At 39.2% G+C, this 23205-nt stretch overlaps 1 protein-coding gene across 1 annotated transcript; it reads left to right on the top strand.

The window, feature by feature from the left end:
• The first annotated feature begins 336 nt into the window (after positions 1-336).
• On the top strand, positions 337-21271 carry LOC6586246 (glutaredoxin domain-containing cysteine-rich protein CG12206). Its single transcript, XM_044011024.1, has 5 exons — positions 337-956; positions 3397-5296; positions 20353-20586; positions 20654-20719; positions 20779-21271. Exons 2-5 carry the CDS (start codon positions 3602-3604, stop codon positions 20950-20952), a joined length of 2169 nt encoding a protein of 722 aa, XP_043866959.1. The 5' UTR covers positions 337-956; positions 3397-3601; the 3' UTR covers positions 20953-21271.
• The last annotated feature ends 1934 nt before the right edge of the window (positions 21272-23205 follow it).

The following is a 23205-nucleotide window of genomic DNA, read 5'->3' as shown; positions in this document are numbered from 1 at the left end:
CGTAAACAAATTCTCAGCTCACATTGTTTTTACCGCTGCCGCTGTTGCTGGCTGCGTCGTCGCAGCGTTTATGACTGCGATCGCCTGAGTGTTTTTGTTGTTGTTTTTTCTTTTTCTTGTTGTTTTAAGTTATTTTGTTGGCGACGACGCCGCTGCTGCCGTCGCAGTTGTTTTTTTTGGATTTCTTGAAAGCAAAAATGTAAAAAATAAAAGCTATGGCAGTCATCGCGGCAGCGACAGAGGCACGTAGGAAAAAAATGTATTCAACAAACAGCAGCAACAGCAACAACAACAAATCCCTGGCAAAGCATGCCAACCCAGCGCGACTTTGTTGGTGCGGTTTTCAGTTGCCAGCGCGATTTTGAATGAGTTGTACGCGCCGCGTTGCTTCAAGGCGCCTAAAACCGAAATCGAAATCCAAAAGTCGAAATTCAAAAACCGAAAACTGAAAAAAGCCATCCATTTGAGCTTGAAACTCTTCACTTCGAGCCTCCAGAGTAGCGTGCGTGCGCGTGTGCGTGCGACTGTAGATGTGCGCGACTGCGTGAGTGTGCCAGCCACGCCCAGCCGCCTCTTAACTAACTGCCTGCACATTTTTGTTACATTTTTTTTATTACCGTTGACTTTGTTGCTTTAGTTTTGGTTAGTTTTTGTTTTGTTTTTTTTGGTCTTGTGTGTTGGTCTTGCCGCCAAACGAAATTTTTGTGCAGCAAGTGGCAATGCAGGTCAGCAACAACAACATCAATCGCAGCCACAACAAGAACAACAACTGTAACACTTAGAGGCGCCTTGTCCGCCCGCTTCAAATATTTACGAACTGAGTATCCCAGCAACTGGTCAGCGTCAGGTTCAAGTGTAACCAGTTACCAGTTTTCAGAAAGACAACAACAATAACAGCGACAACAATAACAACAATAGCAACAACAACAAGCCGCAGGCCAACATCCACATCAAATGTATGTAAATCTTGTTCTTAAAAGAATTTTTTTCTGGTTTTTTTTCCGTACTCTAAAAGTATCGATGATGTGCGATCCAAAAAAAAAAAAAGAAGAAAAAGTAGCAGATAAATTGAAATATATAAGAGATGCTGTTATATTGGCATTCCGAAACAATGAACTTCATTACCTACAAGCTACCTGCTTGTCGTCGTTGTTCTAAGGCGCTGTGGATAATGTCATAGAAATTCCGTGGAACTAATTCCCTATAGACTCCACAATCAATCAAACCATCAATCATTTAGATCTAAAGCCTTAGCTGAAAAGAAGAGTCAATACAACAAATGGGTCAACAAAGCGAGCAGGCAACTTTGTAATAGAGGTTTGGATATACATATATTCTACATATATGTACATAACTAAATGTGTTAATATCATAGTACCAGATCATGCAGAACATGTGTATTAATCATATTTATATATGCATATATGTATGTATATATATAAATAATAATATATTAATGATATATTAATATAATAGCAGTGGTATAATACTTATGTTAATAATAATAATAGTTTTTAATCAGTCTATAGGGTTTCCAATATTATAAAGGGGATTTGTATATTATGATAATGAGACTGATAATCAGCAATCAAAATTATCATAGTTGCTTTTTGTGGTTAAGGCAGATAAAAGCTTCTTATGCAGCGCCTGTCAGATATGTCAGACTATAGTTACTGTCGATGGACTCTAAAACCTTCTCTCTTGGGCTGCCTCTTATTTTAGATGAAGGCGTTATTAGCCTTCAAGGTGGGGTCCTTATATGGGTCGTAATTGGGAGCAGTCCTCATTGTTCATGTGTTTATGCAAAGCCACAGCCTCTTCTCTAAGCATCGTTGCTATTGTACATTTGTTTTATTATAATTTGACTTCGCTTATAATTTCTTTTTTTTCAAAAAAAAAAAAAAAAAAAAAAAAATTAATTAAAATAAAATAAATAAATAAAAAAAAAAATAATAATAATGATAGAAATTGTCTCATAATGGTAATAAGCATATGCATAATGATACAGATAATCACATCACAGATACGACATATACCAAACCAGAATACCAAACTAATTCCCAGGTAAATCCAATCTACTTATTTCGAATTAATGTCGAATGAAGAAGTCAATTAAGGATCTCATCGCACGAGAATGGTTTAAAAATATTTGAATTAATAAAATTGAGAAGAATTGTAGATCGATTCTTACCTAAGAAAAAGTATAGCCCGAAGTTATTTTACTAGCCTGCTTGCAATTAGGAATGTGGAATATTTTACAAAGCGGAGTTTTAAACATAAATCAGATCTCAAATCCTATAGAACTGATAAAGTGAATATATTTGATGCAGCCAAATAAATTGTAGATTTCGTTACTTCGAAATTCTATTAGTTGTTTCTGCTTCTCCTTCTGCTGTTTTGTTCTTAACTTTATTGTTATGAAAGCTTAGAATGCGGTTTTGTGTTTATCATTATTGCGATGGTTATTTTTATACCCTGAACCCATTTTCCATGGGAAATCAGGGTATAATGGTTTTGTTGAAATGTACGTAACAGGCAGAAGGAGGCGTGGCAGACCGCACAAAGTGTATATATTCTTGATCAGGGCGACGAGCTGAGTTGATTTAGCCTCGTTCGTCCGTCCGTCTGTCCGTCTGTCAGTATGTTTGAACGCGTCGATTTCAGAAGATATAAGAGCTAGAGACTACAAATTTTTTTTTAAAATGCCCGTGTATACCACGCGGAGGTCGAGTTTTGCTTTAAAAATCGATAACTTGCTCCGTTATTTCGTTATCGATTAAAAACATTAAAGAAAAGGTGTATTTAAAATACTAGAGACTTGTGCTTTGCATGCATATCCATGTTAAAATCATAATCTGAAAGTTTCATGAAGAAAGTACATCCATAAAAAAAGTTATTGAACAATTAAGTTCTCATATTAAGTGCACACGGCAGCCCATGCGTGTTTAGGCGTGGGTGCTTGTGGGCGTGTATGTGTGTGTGTGCGTGGGTTTGTTTGTGTGTGTGTGCGTGTGTCTTGTGTAAGCAGAAAGACGCGAAAAATTGATTGAAATAGCTATTGCTCGAAGGGTTCAGGGGATCTCGTAGTCGAGCAGTCTCGACTAGAGCTTTCTTACTTGTTATTTCTCGTTTTTGTTTCTGGTATTTTTATTGTTATCTCGTTGTTTTTGTTGTGCTTTCGTGTTTGTGGCAGCTTTTAACATTTATTAGCTGTCGCGTCTGCCTCTGAGCCAGGCACATCTTCGGCTTAAATGTCAAGCTCATGCTGCGAGCTGGCAGCATTCAGCCAGCTAGCCAGTTGGCCAGTTAGTCAGTTGGCCAAGTTTCTCTTCTCTTTCTCTCTCTGACTCTGTCTCTTTTTTCTTATGGTATATTCTGTTTGCTCTTTTGTTGCAGGTGCAATCTGCATGCGGCCAACTAACTGTAAAGTGCGCTGCGCAACGGTCAGCAACAACTAGCACAGCATTATAAGAACAGCAACAGCAACACCAACCTGTAGCGACAACAACAACAAGCACAGACGCGAGACAATTGCATAAAATTTGAAATTAGATATTGGCGGCGCATCAAATTGCCAAATGCTGTTGCTGTTTCCAGAACGATGGCAGCAACAACTACAACAATTGGCAGCATGCAGCAGCAGCAGCAGCAGCAGCAGCAGCCGCAGCAAAGGCCGTTGCGCGGTATTTCGATAATAATTGCATCTGAGCAACCAGCTAAGCCGGCAAGCAGCAACATTGAAAGCGATGAAATGTCGCCCAAATCACAGGCCATGTTGTTGGCATTTGGTGACAACACCATCAACAACAATAGCAACACCAGCATCAGCATCAACAGCAGCAATTCGGAGACGTTGCAGCTTGACCATGCGAGCAATGTGGTTTTGGAAACCAGTTCCAGCACAGTGGCAGCAACAGCTGCAGCTGCAACAGCAACAAGTGAGCCAGCAACAAAGTTATATCCACAGTTACTGTTGCGCATTGGCCAGACGGAGAGCGAGGCCGAGGTTAACCCAGCGAGCGATGCTGCTAGAGCTGGTGAAATGGCGCCAACATCGACCATTATCAGCTGCAATGTTGCCGATGACGTTAGAAACGTGTTACGAGCGACAGCTGAGCAGCTGCAATCTGGAGAAACTGCTGAGAGAGACGGCGATGCTAGTCAGTTAGCGCTAGTCGATTGGCCAACGGGTGCATCGACCGAAACAGTTGGTCTTTGTGCGCCTCAGCACACGGTTAAGATTCAGATAGCCAACGACAACGGCAACGGCAACGACGACGGTAACGGTCAGTGTTTGAATTCGAGTCAAAGTCAGCCAGCCAGGCTGGGCAAGCAGATAAGCGTGGTCAAATTGAACGACAGTCAGAGCGATAGCGAGATGGTGTTACGGCTCAAGCAAGAGCAACACGAGCAACATCAGCAACACCAGCAGCAGCAGTTGCAGTTACACTTACCGCTACAGCAGCAGCAGCAGCAATTACAAACGGGATCACAAACTATCACAACGCCGTATCAGCTATGCTATTTGGTCTCCAGCGGACAGTATTCGCCCTGCGAGACTTTGGACAGTGGCACAGGCAGCGATCTGGAGAGCATCAAGTCGCCCAGCAGTGAAACTAATGTCACGAGCAACATGAGCAACATGAGCAACATGAGCAACATGAACAACAGCAATAAGGGCAACACAGGCGTGCCCAAGCTGGAGCTCCACCTGAAGACGACGCGAATCCGTGTGAACACCTCGAGCGGCCAGTCGGGCAATCATTCACGAGCCCACAGCCTGACGGATAGTAGCGAGGAGTGCGACGAGAGCAGCTCCTCGCTCAGCTGTGATTCGCTGCACGACTCGCACGAGCCGGCGCCGCTAATCAAGCTGGGCGCCTTGCTGCCCAGCTCGTTGCTGCGCGACATACGGGACAGGGATGCAGCACGAGCTATGGGCGATTTCGATCAGTCGGTTATCGCGACCAAAATCAATGGACGCCCTTTGCAATACGAGGCCGACCAGTACTACAACTTCCACGTGAACGAGCATGCGAATTATCGGAGCTTCGGTCCGGTAAGTTGCAGTCGCATGTCGCCGGAGTATGAATCGCTCAGTTTGCCCGGCGACGTCGAGCAGCAGCAGCAGCAGCAGCAGTTGGAGCAGGAGGACGCCTTTGCCGGCCTCAAAGATGTGCGCCGTTCTTCGCAGTCATCCACCATTCGCTCCTCCAAGGGCACCGTGCGCGGCGTCAAGAATCGTGTGCGCAATGGAGTAGCCACTTTCTTGCAGTTGCAGCAGCCGAACATCAAGGTGAGTGCATTACCTAAGAAATTAATCGAATACATTGATATATTGATATATTAATATATTTGTATATTGATATATTGATGTTGCCATACTGACAAAAAATTACTATTATTGCTTTCATTCTATTTTATTTCTTTTATTATGCGTGGGCTAAAATTGTAGAGTTTTAACAGCACAATCATAGATCTAGTAAGTAAAACACCAAACCTCATGTTATAAGCAAGAGGACTCTGGAGTATTCTAGTATTGGGAGAGGGACCTTATTATTGTTGCATATCGTTTTGGCAAATCCTATTTTTGTTGCTTCACGGCTTGGCATTGACATTGTGCGCTCTTTAGTCGCGTCGAGCACTAGATCTACTAGTATGGGTTCCAATCTTCTAGTATGCTTTCCGAGCTTCAGAGCACAGCAAAGTTCAAAATCAGCGAAAATAGCTTTGATGACACGATCCTTATGGTAGAGGCAGAGTTGATCTGCGGTATATTATATATCGTATTATGTGTTATTATATATCGTACATTATATCGCAGCGCAAGTGGACCTAGGATGCTGCCGTATGCAATTGATCTGATACTATGCTATAACAGTTCACTTTTAAACTTCGAGTTCGATGCTCAAGCTTATTCTTCACAATTAGTTGTATTCACTTTTCATGCTTGTGTAGCTTTGCATGGGTTTTGGTTGAGGTCAACCCCTGGGCATGGGAGAGAGGTGAGCTGCATTCAAGAATGTGCACTCACATCGAGTGCATTCACATCGGGCTGCTATTCACACTATTAAAAAAAAAAATAATAATAATAAATAATATAAACCTTTTTCTGTTTTTTTTTTTTTTTGGTTTTTTTTTTTTTTTTTTTTTGTGGTTTTTCCTGCATGCGAGATTCATTGAGAAAGTTGGCTTTGTGTTAAACTTTTGTCTACGGCTCAGTCAGTAAGTTGCGTGGGCGTCTGTCTGTTTGGGTCGCTGACTTTTACACACAGACACATCCACGTACCTTACACATACCTTATGCAACGTATGTGTGTGTGTTTGTTGGCTGTGTGTCTTTGGATTTCTGTCTGGCGGCTACAACACAGACTGACTCACGTTTTGTTTTCAATTATTATATTTTATTGGGACTATTCGAAAGTTAAATGTTGTGCTTATTCTTCTCCTTCTTCAATAACAACACCAACACGAACTACAACAACAATAATAATAATAATCCGCTGAATGCTTATCAAACTAATAAATCATTCGATGCGCTTGCCAAAAAACAGCGCTAGGTTAGGTAGATAAGTTAACACTTTTCTATATTTAAATTTACAGTTTATTGGCTTAAAATATTGCAAACGCCTCGCGTAGTTGGCAGCCTCCGATTGGGTCTCCAATCAGAATTTCCATATAAAGCCGAAAAGCCGTTAAGCGTTTGGCCAGTTGGGAAAGTTTTTGTAAAAAATTTTTTTTTTAAATTTAATTTTGGTATCGTGTTTGCTGGCGGAAGTAGATGGAGAGATACATAGATGGTGCGAGCTCTAAATGCGATTGGGGCTCTGACTAATTGCAGTAACTTTTAATTTCTTGTTGGCTTTCTTCGTGACACCTGTGCCTCAGTTCTTAGGGGCACCTGGCGCGCTTACCTTGCCGCTGTGCCAACAATGGCCCTGAAGCGCATTCGCTGTCCATCAGGGTTGACCCATTTCCTATTTGAAAGCCCATTGAGCAACAGCCGCGGCCGTAACAATAGGCAGACCCAAATTGCAGTGTTATTGATATTACATTAATCACGCATTGCCAACAAAATGTTCAACTCATTCACCAATATTTATATATATTGAAGTCTGTGTGTGTGATGACTTGGTAAATTTTTGAGCTCGTCTCGCTGGTTCGCGTCAATTCTGCTAACGCATTTGAACTTCATTTGCGAAATCAATTTGCTCGATGTTAAATTGGAGGTTAAAATAAATATATTGCTATCTAAAAACTAAACTGAGCTAGTTATCGATATGGGCGTGGCGTTTAGTCATTAGGCCAGCTTTCATTTTTCCTGTGTTTAATTTTATTTATATTTAATATTTCGTCAAAGCTCAACTAAATGTGACTAAGCACCCTAAAAACGTACAGCTACAAATATTGGACAAAAGAGAGACAGAGAGAGGGAGAGAGAGAGAGAGCGAAAAAAATACATGCCAAAAAATATAAACGTAAATTATCTTAATTATGTTTTAATGGGCGCTCAACTCGTTTTCGACCGAGAAAAAAACTCCACACACAAAACAAGCAAGCTTGAAAAAGCTCTGCTTAGCACCCCTCACCCTCGCCTATCCCCCCTACCTGACCGACAATTTGGGCTAAGTATATTTGAGTTTTTGTCGATGCGCATAATTAGTACGTTAGTCGCTCTATAACTATTATAAAACATCTATACACATACACAAACACTCATCCGCGGAGACATTATCATAAAATATCTATATATAGATGTAGATATATTATTATAAAGCATGTATAAATGCTTGCGATCGGGCTTTTGGCGATTGCTTTTTGGTTTCTTGAAAACTTATGCAATCTATTGTTTTGCCAGCAATTTTTTTTACCCTGCATCTTCGTAGTTTGTTTTTCATAATGATTATAATATTGATTTACAGCTCAAGGTTAACAACGCCAATATTCGATCAAGCTACTTAGGTTTGCCCAGCTGCCGTTTTTATACCCTGAACCCATTTTCAATAGGAAATCAGGGTATAATGGGTTTGTTAAAAGTATGTAACAGGCGGAATAGAATATATATTTTCTTGATCATGGCGACGAGCTGAGTCGATTTAGCCCTGTCCGTCTGCCCGTCCGTATGAACGCCGAGATCTCAGAAGATATGAGATAGAGAGCTGAAATACTCGGTTATACCATACATAGCTAGAGTCTATCATATTTTTTCGATAACTCATGCGATTTCTTTTTATCGAGAATAATCGATCAATTTTTTTTCGTTTTTATACTTATGATAATTCGAAAATTGTGGGCTAAAAATATATGGGAAGCTATCTCACATTATCCCATCTCTCGAGAATCCCCAACTCGATTTGGGAAAATATTGTGTTGTGAAGTAATCTGTAGAAAAAAATATATCAAATTCTGAATATTTAGCAAATGTAAAAAAAACACTCTAAAATTAACTATAACCAAATGAGGATGAGGAGATATAGGAGGGAAGATATGTTTGAATTTTGAAAAAATAATAAATAAATAATAAGGAAATACAATGCATATTTCTGTGTGAAGGGAGGAGTTCGAAAAGAAAGGGGGAAAATACCAAAGTTAAGACAAACTTTGAATTCGAACGAAAGTGAAAATGAAAACGAACTTTTTTCTGTACGTGACCAGGCGCAGATTTATGGCGCTGAGAGATTTTTACAGCCGCTCATTGTTTCACAAAATACAAACAATTAAACAACAACAACAACAAGCTGTGGGGCGTTTGCTGCATTTCAATTTCGATTTGCATTTAGGGCCAAAAGAAAGCAGCAAATGGGCTTATTAAAATATCTAAATTATTGCCAAATTGAAGCGCGCTTTTGGCCAACATAACGAAAGTGAAATGTGTATATATATATATACATATACATATATATATATATAGGTATAGGTGTGTTGACGTGTATGAATTTTGGTGCTAAGCCAAAGCATAAATGCGCACTTGAAACTCAATACGCTCAGCAGAAACAGAAATTGAAATTGAAACTGCCATCAAACCTCAGCTGAAACTTCAATCTGGTACTCGCCGAGTGCCATGAGAACTGTCAACGAGGCGTGCGTACTCACGTTTCTCCAAACATTTTTCAATGAAAGTTATGTGCGGCTCCCTCGATCGCCATCGATCGAACAGATGCATACAAATTGATCACAGAGAGATGGGAGTATTTGCGTTTTGAACTCACTCAATCTACCCATATTAAAACTAAAGAGTTAAAAACTGAATATGTGCATATGTAACATGCTAACATATGCTAACAATCAATGATCTACTTACTATTGGCGAGTTCCAATAGTAAGCACCAAAGTATGGTCAGTTAGCTCAAAATAAATTGTGAGGCTTTACGACAGCAGCAATAATATTCCCAAAATGAATAATATGGCAGAATGAATGGTTGATAGGCATGGTTCATTGAGTTTTTGCCATAGGTAATGCCAATCTAAACTTGTTTTAATAATTTACGTTGAAGGCATATCAATACAGCTGCTGCTCACAATTGTCGATGTCAGAAATCCGAATCAAATAAAAGGTGTGAATTCATTACGAAACCGTAAACAGATTAAGATTGTTATTTGAACGTGAAAAGAAAGACTTTCTCTAAATCCGTTTTAGAATTTCTTTCTTAGCTTTTATTTTAAAAACCTTTATAATTCTATGTCTCTAAATATCGTACTTTTTCTCTGACTCTAAAGTTGATGTAGTTGAACTAAAAGTAATTCATTTTAAAATTTAAAATGTATTAGATGTATTAGTAAAAATATAATTTAATCGTGAATTACTCACTCGTTTGTAGTAAATATGTTGATATAGCCGATGCTTCATCAAATGATACAGGGAATAAGATAGTTCAGATCTTTTACTGCTTCCCTACCACCGTATTGCTTTCCCCCTTCCGTGAAAGTTTTCCCCAGATATGAATTCAGACAAATGGTTTCACTACTCAATCGATATGAACATCGATATGGAAAGAACATACGAATAGTCCGAAAAAATGATTTAAAATGAACTCCAACAATGATCTAAAGTGCTTAACATTAATTTTCTTAACTATACTTTCATATTTTTTTTCACGAAATAAAACGCTTATACGCTTCTCTATATACCAATTGAGGGTGTGGCAATTAAGAAAAAGGACGTAAATAAGTATTCTGCAGTTGGTAATGCCCGACTGAAACGATCTTACAATATTCAATGTTGTTAAGATCAACATTTGATTCGATGGGGAATTTTTATGATTAGTTGGCAAGCAAATTAGTCGATTAAAGGTAATTTGATAGAAGTGATAAAAAAAAAACGTTCCTATGCAACAGGTGAAACTTGTATAGAAAGAGAAGGAAACATTAAAGAACAGAAAAACTTGTTTATTATAAATATTAAGATTTGCTAATTTCGTATTCTTGCGTTGGTTTTGTCGTTTTGTCTTTGTTGTTGCTGTTGTTTTTTTAATGCCTATAAGGTATTTATGTATTGGGTTGGCTTTCCCTCCTTTATATGGAGCCCTTGCTCCCAATCGATCCGCTTCGACTTACATAATGTCCAGAGCTCCATGTGACGTATTAATTGAACTTTATGGAACGAAGCGCATAGAGTCTTGTGAATGTTGCACAGTTGTTGCTGCTGCTGCTGCTGCCATTCAAAGTCAACATCTTCTGATCACATAATCGAATGCTCCGAATGCTGCGGATGCTGCGGATACGCAGTTTTGGTTTTTGCTTTTGTTTCTTGAACGCAGATCTCAGCCCGATTGGCAATCCTCCAATCGACGCTTGTCGATCGCAAGTGACCCGCTTTCTCTTTTTTGCCCACTAGCCTTACCTGTTGCCGCTAAAGACAAAAAATACGAAACATAAAATAAATTGTAATGTGGATCTTTGGCATTGACTCTAGCTCTGGCTCTGATTATGGCTCTGGCTATGTGGTCTGTCGACGGTTCTGCCAGGGCACGTGTTAATTGTGGATGCTGGTGACAGCTCAACGAGTGTGGATCACAGTTCAAATGCTTTCCTCCTCGCCACCTCCCTCCTCCGCCATGATTCAAACAAGTTTTCTGTTTTGAAAATACAACATATTAGTTTAGCCACAGGCATATTTTATCACTTAACATGGCTTTGAACTTTGCTGCTAGAGACACATTCACGACAACATCGACATCATCATCATCTACGTTCACAACACGAATGACGCTTAATGGCAATTATTAATGTACCAGTTTCATAAATGTTTTCCCTTTATCTGTTTAAACATGTGAGATTACTTGTAAACTGCTTCAGCATTGGCCTCTTGGGTTATGCAAGTCATGAGCTAATTGGCGCTTCGTACGAAATGGGATCGTATGGATGTTGCATTTCCCATTCGTTTCTCTATAGAACTGAGTAAACGAATTATATGGAAAACAATGGACAGTCAATCATTAACAAGTAAGCCTGCTTTGCTGGACACTGCTCGACTAAGATCTCCCCTAAGCTCTGACAATAGCTAATATTCCTATCATTCTCCAATAATAGTCTCTCTCTATATTTTAATATCTAGCCGATCATACGACGGACGGACGGACAGACGGACATGACTATATCGGCTCAGCACCTGATCAAGAATAGATATACTTCATGAGTAGAAGGAATTATCGCAGACCCCATGAAGTATATATATTCTTGATCAGCACGACGAGCTGTCCGTCTGTTCGTCCGTCCGTCCCTCTGTCCCTCCGTCCGCCCGTCCGTATGAGCAAACCGATCTCAGAAGACATAAGAGCTAGGGAGATGAAATTTGGTATGCATACTCGTGTATACTATAGGCAGTACAAGTTTATCTTTATTTTTCGAAAACTTATCCGATAACTTTTTATCGAGAATAATCGAAAAATCGACTGTGTTTTTTCAGCCTAGTTTGAACACTTTTAGACCTGGAGACTTCAAATTTGCGTTGTATATAATATATATAGTTTTTCGGGAGATCTATTGGCTGGCAATTAGCCGTCTGGCTAGCAAATTAGTGTGTCTGTCAAGTCGTTTCAAATATCTTTCCGAATATAGTTGTAGGACATCGCCCACCATTGGAACTTTAGATCATTTTTAATGTGTCTGGTTCTCATGTACCATGGTGCGACACAAATTCGCCTGAGAATTTTTGCTTAAGCGACTCAAATTGGTTTTTTATTGCAATGCCGTATATCTCTAGGGCGTATTTCCAGATAGGGCTTAGGATGCTCTTGTATATCGTGGCTTTGCTGTACAGCGATAATTTGTTTTTCGGAGCAAAAAGCCACGTCATCTTTCTGGCTTTCGCCATTACCAACTGCCGTACCATGGTAGTATGTGCTATGAAATTTAGTTTCCTGTCCAGTAAAACTGCAAGGTACTTATGTGAGCTCTTTTTGGGTATTGTGGAGCCCAGCGTAGTAATGCCTCTACAAGATAAAGTTCTTGTGGTAAACCACTTACTGGTGTTGATGCCTATGTTCCATTCTGTAGCCCTTTCTTCGAAGCTGTTCACATACTGCTGCAAGGATTCCGTTGCTGTGTTAAGGCTCGGACTTCTAGTCAAAATTGCAGTGTCATCCGCGTAGGTTGCTATCAAGACATTGTCCTCATCTAATCCAGCAACTGCATTTGTGGTCGGCATATCGGCTGTATATAGATTGTACAGCGTTGGTCCAAACACGCTACCCTGTAGGACACCTGCGCAAACTGAGCGCAAACCGAGAGCAGGCTGATTGGACGAAATCCTTCAACTTCTGTGTGGTCTTTTCCAGGTTTGGGTACCATCTTCCAGCAGGTTGGGAAGTGTCTCAGCCTTAGCATACTGTTAAGGATGACGACAACAAAGAGCAGCGCTCTTTTTCTTTCGGGCAAGAGTTTTAAATCCAGCAAGTCCTCTCCAGGCGCTTTTTATACTCATTCACGAAAGCGAAATGAGTATATTGGTTTTGTGCAATGTCCGTCTTGCTGTCCGTATGAACGCGATCTATTTCGGCGCTATTGAAGCTAGAGACTTGAAACACATACTCGTGTATACCTCCGATTTAAAAAGTGTTAAAATTTTCCCGATCCGCCCACGAGGGGCGTGGAAAATCGGAAAATGCATTTTCCGATATACCAGAAATCACGTTAGTTGAAGAGTTAGAATGCTGAAATTTGGTATGTAGGTCCGCGTCGACCACCCAAGATCACGAGCTTTGGCGTATATATCTCCGCCCATTGTATCCTGTAATTTTCACATTTGTTGAGCGTAAGAATTTTGCATTTAGGTTACCGGTAGCTCGTTCTAAGAACTGGCCAAAATTGAGGAGTCTACAGCCACTAGGGGCGTGGCAATCGGCATTTATAGTGCCCGAATTGCGGCATTTATAAGCGTCAGCCATCTAGTTACGCATTTGTACATATAAATACGCTTAATAGATATTCATAATACGGAAAGAAACATTTTTATGAAATTTAAAAAATATAAATGAAGCTAAAATAACAAAAATTTGCAATTTACAAAAAAGAGTTTCCGCGGGATTTGAACTCGCACCCAAGCCAAACAGCATGTTTGTCAAAATAACTAAAATAAAGATCGCCGGCGCTTCTGCCTACAGCACCACCACGTCGTTTTGAACAACATTAATTAAAACGAAATCACATTATTGGTTGGAAATCCAAAAACAATGCAAAGACAAATCAATCGCAGAGAGATTCTTAGAATATGCAAGAGCACGCATTTATGTGTGCATACACACACACACATACAAATAAGCTGTCCGTAAAGATTTCAGCCTTCTGTTGACTGGAATAACACAAACCACCCGATGGATTTTTAATTAGCGTTTTCGGCATGGCGACTCTTTTAAACCGGCTTGTAAGCTTCCAGAGTGTGTAATTGAAAGATGGATTAGGGCCCATTTTCCTCTGCTTGACTTTTGCAAGGACCTTTTGCAGTCGATTCGGAAGTCTAGTGTAGATCTGGTGGACTCTCTTCGTACTCTTCTTTTCAGACGTAAGAGCGCGTCAACATTTGGGGAGAGAATATCTCTGCGATGTTGGGTTTGCAGGCATTGGTTTACTGGAGTAGCAGAAGATGCAGTCAGTGAGACGTTTCTCATGAAGATTGAGATTGCATCTTCAATATCATCTGGACTGTTTATTTCCATGTTGAGGTTGCTTCTGCTGACCAGCTCAGCTTGAAAAACCTCTACAATGAACTTCTAGGAAGATATGCTGCTTCCTAGATTTGTTTTGGTGTGTATTATGCACTGTTGCTATGATAGGCAAATGGTTCGAGGAAAGTTCATACCTAATTTCGACTGATCGTTTATTAAGGTTCGCTCGCCAGTGGCTAGGATTTCGCACGTACTACTGGCAATGGCAACATGCAAATGCTTCCCTCGAGGACATGACCTGGCGTTACCTCACCAAGGATGCTTTGCATTAAAATCACCGCCTGCTATGAATCTGTTGCCCAAGCTTGGAATTAGTTGCTCAAAGTCATCTTTTGTCCAAGATTGATTGGGAGGCAGGTATATTGCAAAGATCTTGGTGCGACCACCATGAGTCAACACAGTCACACTGGTAGCTTGTATGTTCGATCTTTACATAGGTTCGTTCCCAACGTGAGCAATGATTGATCGGATAATGAAACCAGAGGCGCTTTTTGCTATTCCACTGGCCTGATCAGCGTACTATTTATTGATCATATTCTGGTAGGAATATTGATAAGCCGGGTCGCATGTGCGTCTAAGTAATCAACATTATATCTATATTATTGGCACATAGGAAAAGTTTTATCTATTTAATGTTCTTCACTAAATCTCTTGAATTCCATAATCAAAGTTTTATTTGAGGACTGTTCATTTTGAAATCAGTTTTAGAGCCAGGTCACGAAAACCTTTGTTTGCCCCAATTGAATCCTGCTACCAAATTGTTCATACTCAGTACTATCTTGCACCTGGGAGCTAACGATAGTTGCGTTCGCATTAATATGTTTTGCCCCACGCTGTTTCGTCATGTCAGCATATCTTACTGTAGCATTTGAGATGGTTTGCGATTTGACCAGTGGTCTTTTATTTTTGTTACTGTTTGGAATCCCATCTTGTGGCAGTCTTGCTGCCGGCTTAAGTTTTTTGCTCAGCTCGATTCTGACTGAACAGTTTTTGTAGCTAGATATATGATTACCACCGCAGTTAGCACATATCGATTTATTATTTAGCCTGATATCGCACAAATCTGACCTGTAAAATGATTGCCTGAGCATTTACTGACTTTTAATTTCGCGTATGTCCAAAATCTTGGCATCTAAAACATTGCACCAGATCTTTACTAAACTTTGCCATAGTAACTGACACTCTCTGCCTTCCGATTTGCGTAATCTTAAGTGCCTCACCAACATTTTGAGTCTTCTCTAAGTTTACGTAAAACAAGCTCTGTCTGTCTTAGGATGTATGCCTCTTACAATTACCCTGTATGGAGTATCCTCTCTCAGCTGATGATGGCAAAATTCACAATTTTTCGCCGTCAGCATTCTAACAATTTCGCGAATGCTTTTTGAGTGTTTAGCGTATATACTCATCGGCTGGGACTACAGCACTGATTTCTTCTTCTAATGTATCCATTTTGGTCACTTGAGGCACGCATATAGCTGGAGGCTTCGGTGACTCTAGCTTCATCGTCCTGGCTTTCTTCTTCCAGATCCATAATAGCATCTGCTTCCTCAGAAAGCGCTGCATAGCGATTGTTGCTTAATGCACTAGTTGCAGAAGGAGACACTGCCTTGGTGGGCACCTTTAGTTGGCCAGTAGCTTGCACCTTTGCCTACAAATTGAATTGGATACCTGCGCTCCATCTTTTCGCTTCTTGCTTACGGCTAGTTGCACTGGGCATTTGACATTTAGCGCAGCTATATGTGCCAGGGTGGGATATGTTGGGCCGTCCAGTGACCGCCACAGTGTAATTGGAAGTGGAAGCGCAGCTTGCTTGGGTCACCGCCAAAGTCTCTCTCTGTTAACGTAATCTGCAGCCGCTACCGCTCAGCAGTGGCTAAAAATAGATCGCGTTTCGTTTTAGGTGTCACTTAAACAAATTGTAACAAACTTATCACAATGCACGTCTGATGCAAACGACAAGCGCCTGCAGACTTCCCTTCTCATTCTACTCATTCACAACTCATCAACAATTTGCAGCTATGTTTAGCTCTAATACTGTAGAAAATGCGGTTTTTTTCGATTTGCCACCTCATTTTTGGTCAGTTTTTTGAACGAGCTAACGGTACCATAAGTGCAAAATTTGAATGCTTACGATCAAAAACTGTGAAAATGACAGGGTATTTTTCGATATGCCACGCCCCTAAAAAGGCGTAAAAATTAAGATTCTAGATTTGAAGATAAGATTCAAATTTGAAGATTCTAGCTATTATACTTTAAGAGATATAAACTTTTGCGGTTTGCCACGCCACATGTATCCATCGAAGCCTTTTGGTCTTGGCTGCCGAGTATATATACCAAATTTGAGGTCTTTAGCATTAAGAGTCCAAAATATAGCAGAATTCAAAATATCACTATATCTTCGGATCCGATTTTCCACGCCCCTAATGGGCGTATACATATAATTTTTGCCATAGCGTGATCCTGATCAAGAATATATATACTTTATGGGGTTTGCGATGATTCCTTCTGCCTTTTTCACAAAACCTGATTTCCCATTTTCAATGGGCGTGACGCTTGATCGAGCAGTCTCAGGCTCGAATCCAGAGCTCGCAATTGATGTTTAATTTTTCAATTGTTTCAAAATATTTGTATATTTAATTAAATGAGTCTTCTATTTCATTTATATTTTAAAATACATCGAATTTGAAGTTCTAACCATACTAAAAGTGCAAAAACGACCATTAGTTTGGTTCAGGGTAGTATCGAGTAGTGTGTATCGAGTGTATATAGGGGTGGGGGGTAAATTAACGGTAACAAAAAATGAAATTGTATAAAATGCATATATGTAAGTATACAGTTAAAATTTGGAGACTATAGGTTTAAAGATGTAGGAGATATAATTTTATAACTGATTTTCGGTAGGGTTTTTTATCGATAAAAAATAACGGGATGAGTAATCGATTTTTCGAAATAAACTCGATATCCGCGCTGTATATACGGACATTTAAAAAAAAAATTTTAAGTCTCTAGCTCTTATATCTTTTGAAATCGTCGCGCTCATACATACGGACAGACGGACGGACAGGGCCAAATCGAACCAGTTCTTCGCCCTGATCAAGAATATATATATAAAAAAAAATATATGTATAAAAATAGTTTTGGTACTTACACCCCCACACTCCCATGGACCTATTGCCTTGGATTTGCATTTAATAATGGATGATGAAAGAGTAAGCATTTGGAATTCAAATTTTGCGCATTTCTCTTCAACATATCCATCCCCCCGAGTATTAATATAAATTTAATAAAATGCAATGTGATATTGGGAATAATTAACAACGCCTTAGGCTTAGGTACAACGATAAAAGTTCAACTTGTAAAATACGTAAAACCAGCTTGGAACTCAACCAGTTTATATAATAGCCATTGATCGCGTATTACTCACTCTCACATACGCAAACAATCACACACACCCACTCACTCACACACACACATACTCACATTCACACACATGCATACATGCCTATCAGTCCAGATGGAAAGTCTATTATAATTGATGTTGTCATATATTATGAGCAACTCATAAGTTTTTGGCATCTGATATCAAATGCAATGCATCCCGGATGATCAACTGGTGAGAGGAGGAGGTGCCAACGCAGCTCTTGCCTAGCTTAATAAGGCTGCCAACTTGACCAGCAACGGTATACGGTAGCCAATTAATTTGGAGCACAACAAACAAACATACATACCTGGAAATGGCCAAGAAAATGTGCAGTTAGTAAATTATTTGCAGTTTTCACCTGGCGTATATTTGAAGCTGGCAACGTGTGTAAATCTCGTTAGGTAATTTTAATGTCATTTACACAAATTGATTATGTGCATTTTCCAATTGGCTTATAATTTGATTCCATTTTAATTGTCATAGCTTCGTTCAGTCATTCGCACTCACATTTTCATCGATCAAACCTGGTCTTTTGGATTTACCTTTGTTTTCAACTCAATTGGATCACAGTCCAGAGCATAAACCAGTAATAAGTTTAAGTACTCGTTATAGTTTGTTAATTGAGCTCAATGTCTATTGCAACTAGTAAATCTGAAGTGTCTAAATAGAAGAAGCCATTGAAAATGGGAAATCGTGGTATAATGGTTTTGTGAAAAGTATGTAACAGGCAGAAGGAGTCATCGCAGCTGAGGTGATATAGCCCTGTCCGTCCGTTCGAAATTGTGCTTGCAACTTGTTGTACACCATACGCAGTACGAGTTTATGATAGTTTTCGATAACTCACCCGATATATTTTTTATCGAGAATAATCGATAAATTGATTTCGTTTTTAAGCCTTATTTGAATACTATTAAACGTAGTTTTATTTACTAGAGAGTTGTACTTTGGAATGTACATACATTTGAGCATTGTGATCACGTTCTGAATGTTTCATGATGATAGTCCCACTTCAAGAGAAATTATTCAACAATATATTCTCAACATATCGCCCACACTGCACTATGGGGAAAAATCCAAATTATCGGGTATTAATTAATAACTTAAAAACTAAGCCAGATTTTTGGATCCGGTTTTTGTATTATTAATATGTATACCATCAGAAATATATTTTAGAAAAATGGGCGTGTCACCGCCCACCCAAAAAAAATTTATTAAAATTTTGTATTAAAAATTTTTTTTTTTTTTTAAGAATTTTGCTTGTTCATACTTTAAAATAATAATTTTAATTGAAAACAATCGAACTTTCATAAAATCGAAATTAGTTTTCTTCAGTTTCGAGTTCCAAATCAGCCAGAAATATTGATCCGCTAAAAAAATTCGGGTTCTTCAACTGATTTAATTGTGCCTTCAACTTTACATAATACAATACGTACAACTTCATTAGACAGCGACCTTTATGCTTTCAAACACTTTTCTAAAGATTTGCCGAAGAAATAATCTGATCAGATGTATCCATTGTTAAAAACCATCAGCGAAATTATGGATTCTGCTCTCATGCTCTCATGCATGATGAAATTAGTCTGATTTATAGACCTGGTTGGGCAAATCAGACGCTTCCCTTACCAAAAAAGCCTACAGGATGAACAGTACTTTCCATAATCTGCCTCAAATGAACAATTATTTTTATAAACATTTGCTGTCATAGGCAGTCATTCATAGTTGTCAGCTAGTTTTTGTTCCTGCTGCATTTCTTCCATTTGTAATTTATATTTTGGCAAAAAAAGCGGCTTTTGCTTTTTTAATATCATTTATAAGTTGAATCAATATTAGTCTTATTTAGTTTCAAAATCACAATTACTATTTCTTGGTTAGAGTTGCCTTTTTCATTGAGCCAAATATCACACAGGTCAGCTCATAGTCACCTGCTAAAAATTGATTTGCGCCGGTTGTGCGCAAAAGTGCACATTGAGACAAAGGCACTAAGATCCCAATTGATTACTCTATAACATGCAATTGGAATTACACTGGTGCGCCCTGGTGGCTGTTTTATATGTCTTTGCAAAGTTTAATTTTATTTACAAGAAATGAAATTTGACAACATTTGCTAATTATACAATAAATGATTAAAATAAGTTCAAACATCAATTGGTTTTTAAGCCAACGCATAGTAGAAGCCCTAAAAATTCATATCCTTTTTAAATTTCTCAAAAATAATGTCTGGTCATTGAATAACGATGATTTGAAAATCGGCTAACACAAATTGTAAGCTGAAGGCAAATGCTTTTCGAAGATAACAGCTGACTTTAACAGCTGTTAGGCTTAACAGTGGACTGTTATTCAACATTTTGGGTACAGTACCTTAAAGTTTGGAGTTTTATTAAGATGTTAACATAAAAAAATTATAAATTTTCATACTTCGCAAAAATGACTAAATACCCGAAAAACGGCAAAATTCCCCATAGTGCACTGTAGCCCAAGCGTAGTCGCTGCTAACTGCGCAGTTCCTGTCCATGTCCATGTGTTTATATATGTGTGCATTAAAGAAGTGCAGAATAATTTGAATGTTAGTTCTTTGCAGGGTTCAGGGTGTCTCTTAGTCGAGCAGTCTCGATTAGAGCAAATAGTTACAGCATATAGTCAGTAAGTATATTTACAGTCTTAGTCCGTGTCAGCGCTACACGGTCAGCGAGATGTGTGATTATAGCATGCCTTTGCTTTGGTTATACTCTGTGCTAAAATATGTGAATTTTGTTCATCTACTTGCTATAGAACTACATGGAAAAGGATCTGGGCAAGGTTGTGCTGTATACAACGAGCATGGGCATCATCAGAGAGACGTATGCGAAGTGCGCCAATGTCAAGCAGATACTGCGCACATTGCTCGTCAAGTTCGAGGAGCGGGATGTGTTCATGAGCATCGAGTACCAGCAGGAGATGCGAGAGCGCATGCATCACGAAACGATACGAGTGCCGCAGCTGTTCGTCGAGGGACAGCACATTGGTGTAAGTATGCGAAAGGTACTTCACTTTCTAGAAAATACATTCTACAGTTAAATATTTGGCTTTGCAGGATGCCGACACAGTGGAACGTTTGAATGAGAGCGGAGAGTTGCGACAACTGCTGCGACCCTATAAGGTAAGTCAAGCCACATATATTTTGCTCTGTAACTAACGTCTTGATCTCCTCTCGTTCAGTCGTTGGCCACGGCCTACACCTGCCAGACCTGCGGCGGCTATCGACTGCTGCCCTGCCCCTCCTGCAGTGGCTCCAAGAAGTCGGTGCATCGGAATCACTTCACCGCTGAATTCGTGGCCCTCAAGTGCATGAATTGCGATGAGGTTGGCCTGATCAAATGCCCCAATTGCTAAAGTCCCCTTAGCTAAGACGAGAAGACTCGAGAAGTGTTATTTTTTTTTTTTTTTTTTAATTTTTGATGAATATGGTATATATTTATATGTATTTTGTATAGCTTGTTATTAACAGTTGTGATATTTGAAGCGGTTGGCTGCATGTCTCGTATTTGGGATTTGGAATCAGCACGTGAACTGGCGATGTCCATGGGAAAGTTACGCGAAGCCTTGCAGAATATACATATATTATATACATAGTTTATGCTAATCAAATTAAGATATATACATATATATACATGTGTAAAATAAAATAAACAATAGTGGAACTTACACTTGCGCTGTCTTGTGAGTAGAATAAAATTCAATTCAAGGATAAAGGATAAATAATACTGATTATACTCTGAAAGACTCGAACTATAGTCTCTAGGAATCAAACTTTATTTATATGAGTAAGACTAAGTATTCCCTGATGCATGGATGCATGGAATGAACCGCGACTTGTGCAACGACGAAAACGATTTAGCCCTGTCCGTCCGTCCGTAGTCATTCATGAGAGTGAAAGGAGTATATTAGATTTGTGCGTGTCCGTCTTGCTGTCCGTCCGTTTGTTTGTATGTGAGCAATTTATTTCGGCACTATTAAGTCTCTAGTTAAAATTAAACTGCTGAAATCCGCCCACTAGTGGCGTGGCAAATCGGATATCAAATCGGAGACCACGTCTCTAGTAGGCGGATTTTAACAGTTTATAAATAGGAGATGGGCACGAGTATGTGTTCTAAATTTTAAATAGGAGACGCCAAGAATTATTGATACACCAGTTCCTGGAAGGGTTCAGGGTATCTCCTAGTCGAGCAGTCTCGACTAGAGCCTTCTTACTTGTTTCAATATGGAAAAAATAAATATTAAATATTCAATAAATAAACAGAAACCTAGACCTAGGTAACAATGCAGCGTATCATTTTTGGCCGTTATATTCTTAACATAATGAATTAAATTGATAAATATAATGATGCGGATTGATGGGAAATGCATAAAACTTATTAGTAACCATTTAGTTTTTCAAATAAAGGCCTCTGATAATAAAGTTATAGCCATTCTATGCGAAAGTTAAAGTGGTCAAGGGATGGCGTGATCAAAATTTATTTAGTCCGGCTCGTAAATCTATATAAAACTTGTGATTAAACACCCAACTTGTTTTACTTTGTCTACTAGTTTTAAGACAGATAACAGTGTGAAAAAAGCTTGATTTTCATACAAATTAAAGCGCGTGCGCACAGTTTTCTGAAATAATGACGTCACGCTGTTAAATGTGCTTTGCATAGCCACTAACCAGACAACACCGAGTATAAAGAAAAGGAGAGACAGAGTTAGGAAAAAGAGCGCAGAGCTGTACTTCATATGGAAATGTAGTTGCAGGGCTCGCACCGCACTGATTATGTCGTGCCTTATTATCACTGCTTGAGCCTCAAGAGACCGAACCGAGCAAATGCGAAGTTATCTGGTTTCTTCAGCACATTTTTTCGTCGTTGATAAATTTAATCATACATGTTAAAAGACACAGTAGGTTGCGCAAGGAGCAGTTCTGTAATATTTTCAGATTGTGCTCTGTTATCCTAGCTGAAGCTTGGCGGGCGCTTCAGCAGAGATCCGCCAAAATTAAGTGTATATATATACATATGTATAAGAAAATTTCCATAGTAAATAACTTAAAAATGGTCAATCACTAATTTTATTACTAAACAATAAAGAAACTAAATATATAATGGAATTAACTGGGAGGCCTCTCGAAAGCAGCAATGATATGACCAAAATGGCCAATATGTCAGCAAGAATGGTTGAAGAGCATCCACCTTCTCGCTATTAATCTGCACTATTTAAGCCGGGATACGCCACGGCAGGTTAATCGGGACGAAGGGAAAGGGAATAGCTACATAAGTTTTTAAACTATTAGGGCAAAATAAAACAAGTAAGAAGGTTCCAGTCGAGACTGCTCGACTAGGAGATACCCTGAACCCTCCAAACTGATATTCTAATCATTCTGGACTTCTTTTATGCACACATACATACACATGCACGTATAAGCACGCGCTCTACAAACTGCGCAGCTAGCAGCGGCTGCGCTTGGGCTGCACTGCAGTGTGGGCAATATTATGAGAATTTATTTGTTGAATAATTTCTTTTGTAGACATACGATCCTAATGAAACTTTTGGAGCGTAATCATATGGCTAAAATGTGTGTACATTTCAAAGCACAAGTCTCTACTACTTGAA

The sequence above is a fragment of the Drosophila mojavensis genome, unplaced genomic scaffold, assembly GCF_018153725.1.
Source record: "Drosophila mojavensis isolate 15081-1352.22 unplaced genomic scaffold, ASM1815372v1 contig_136, whole genome shotgun sequence".
NCBI classification, from domain to species: Eukaryota; Metazoa; Arthropoda; class Insecta; order Diptera; family Drosophilidae; genus Drosophila; species Drosophila mojavensis.
Note: the sequence above shows the minus strand (reverse complement) of the source record. Positions and strands in the feature narration are given on the sequence as shown.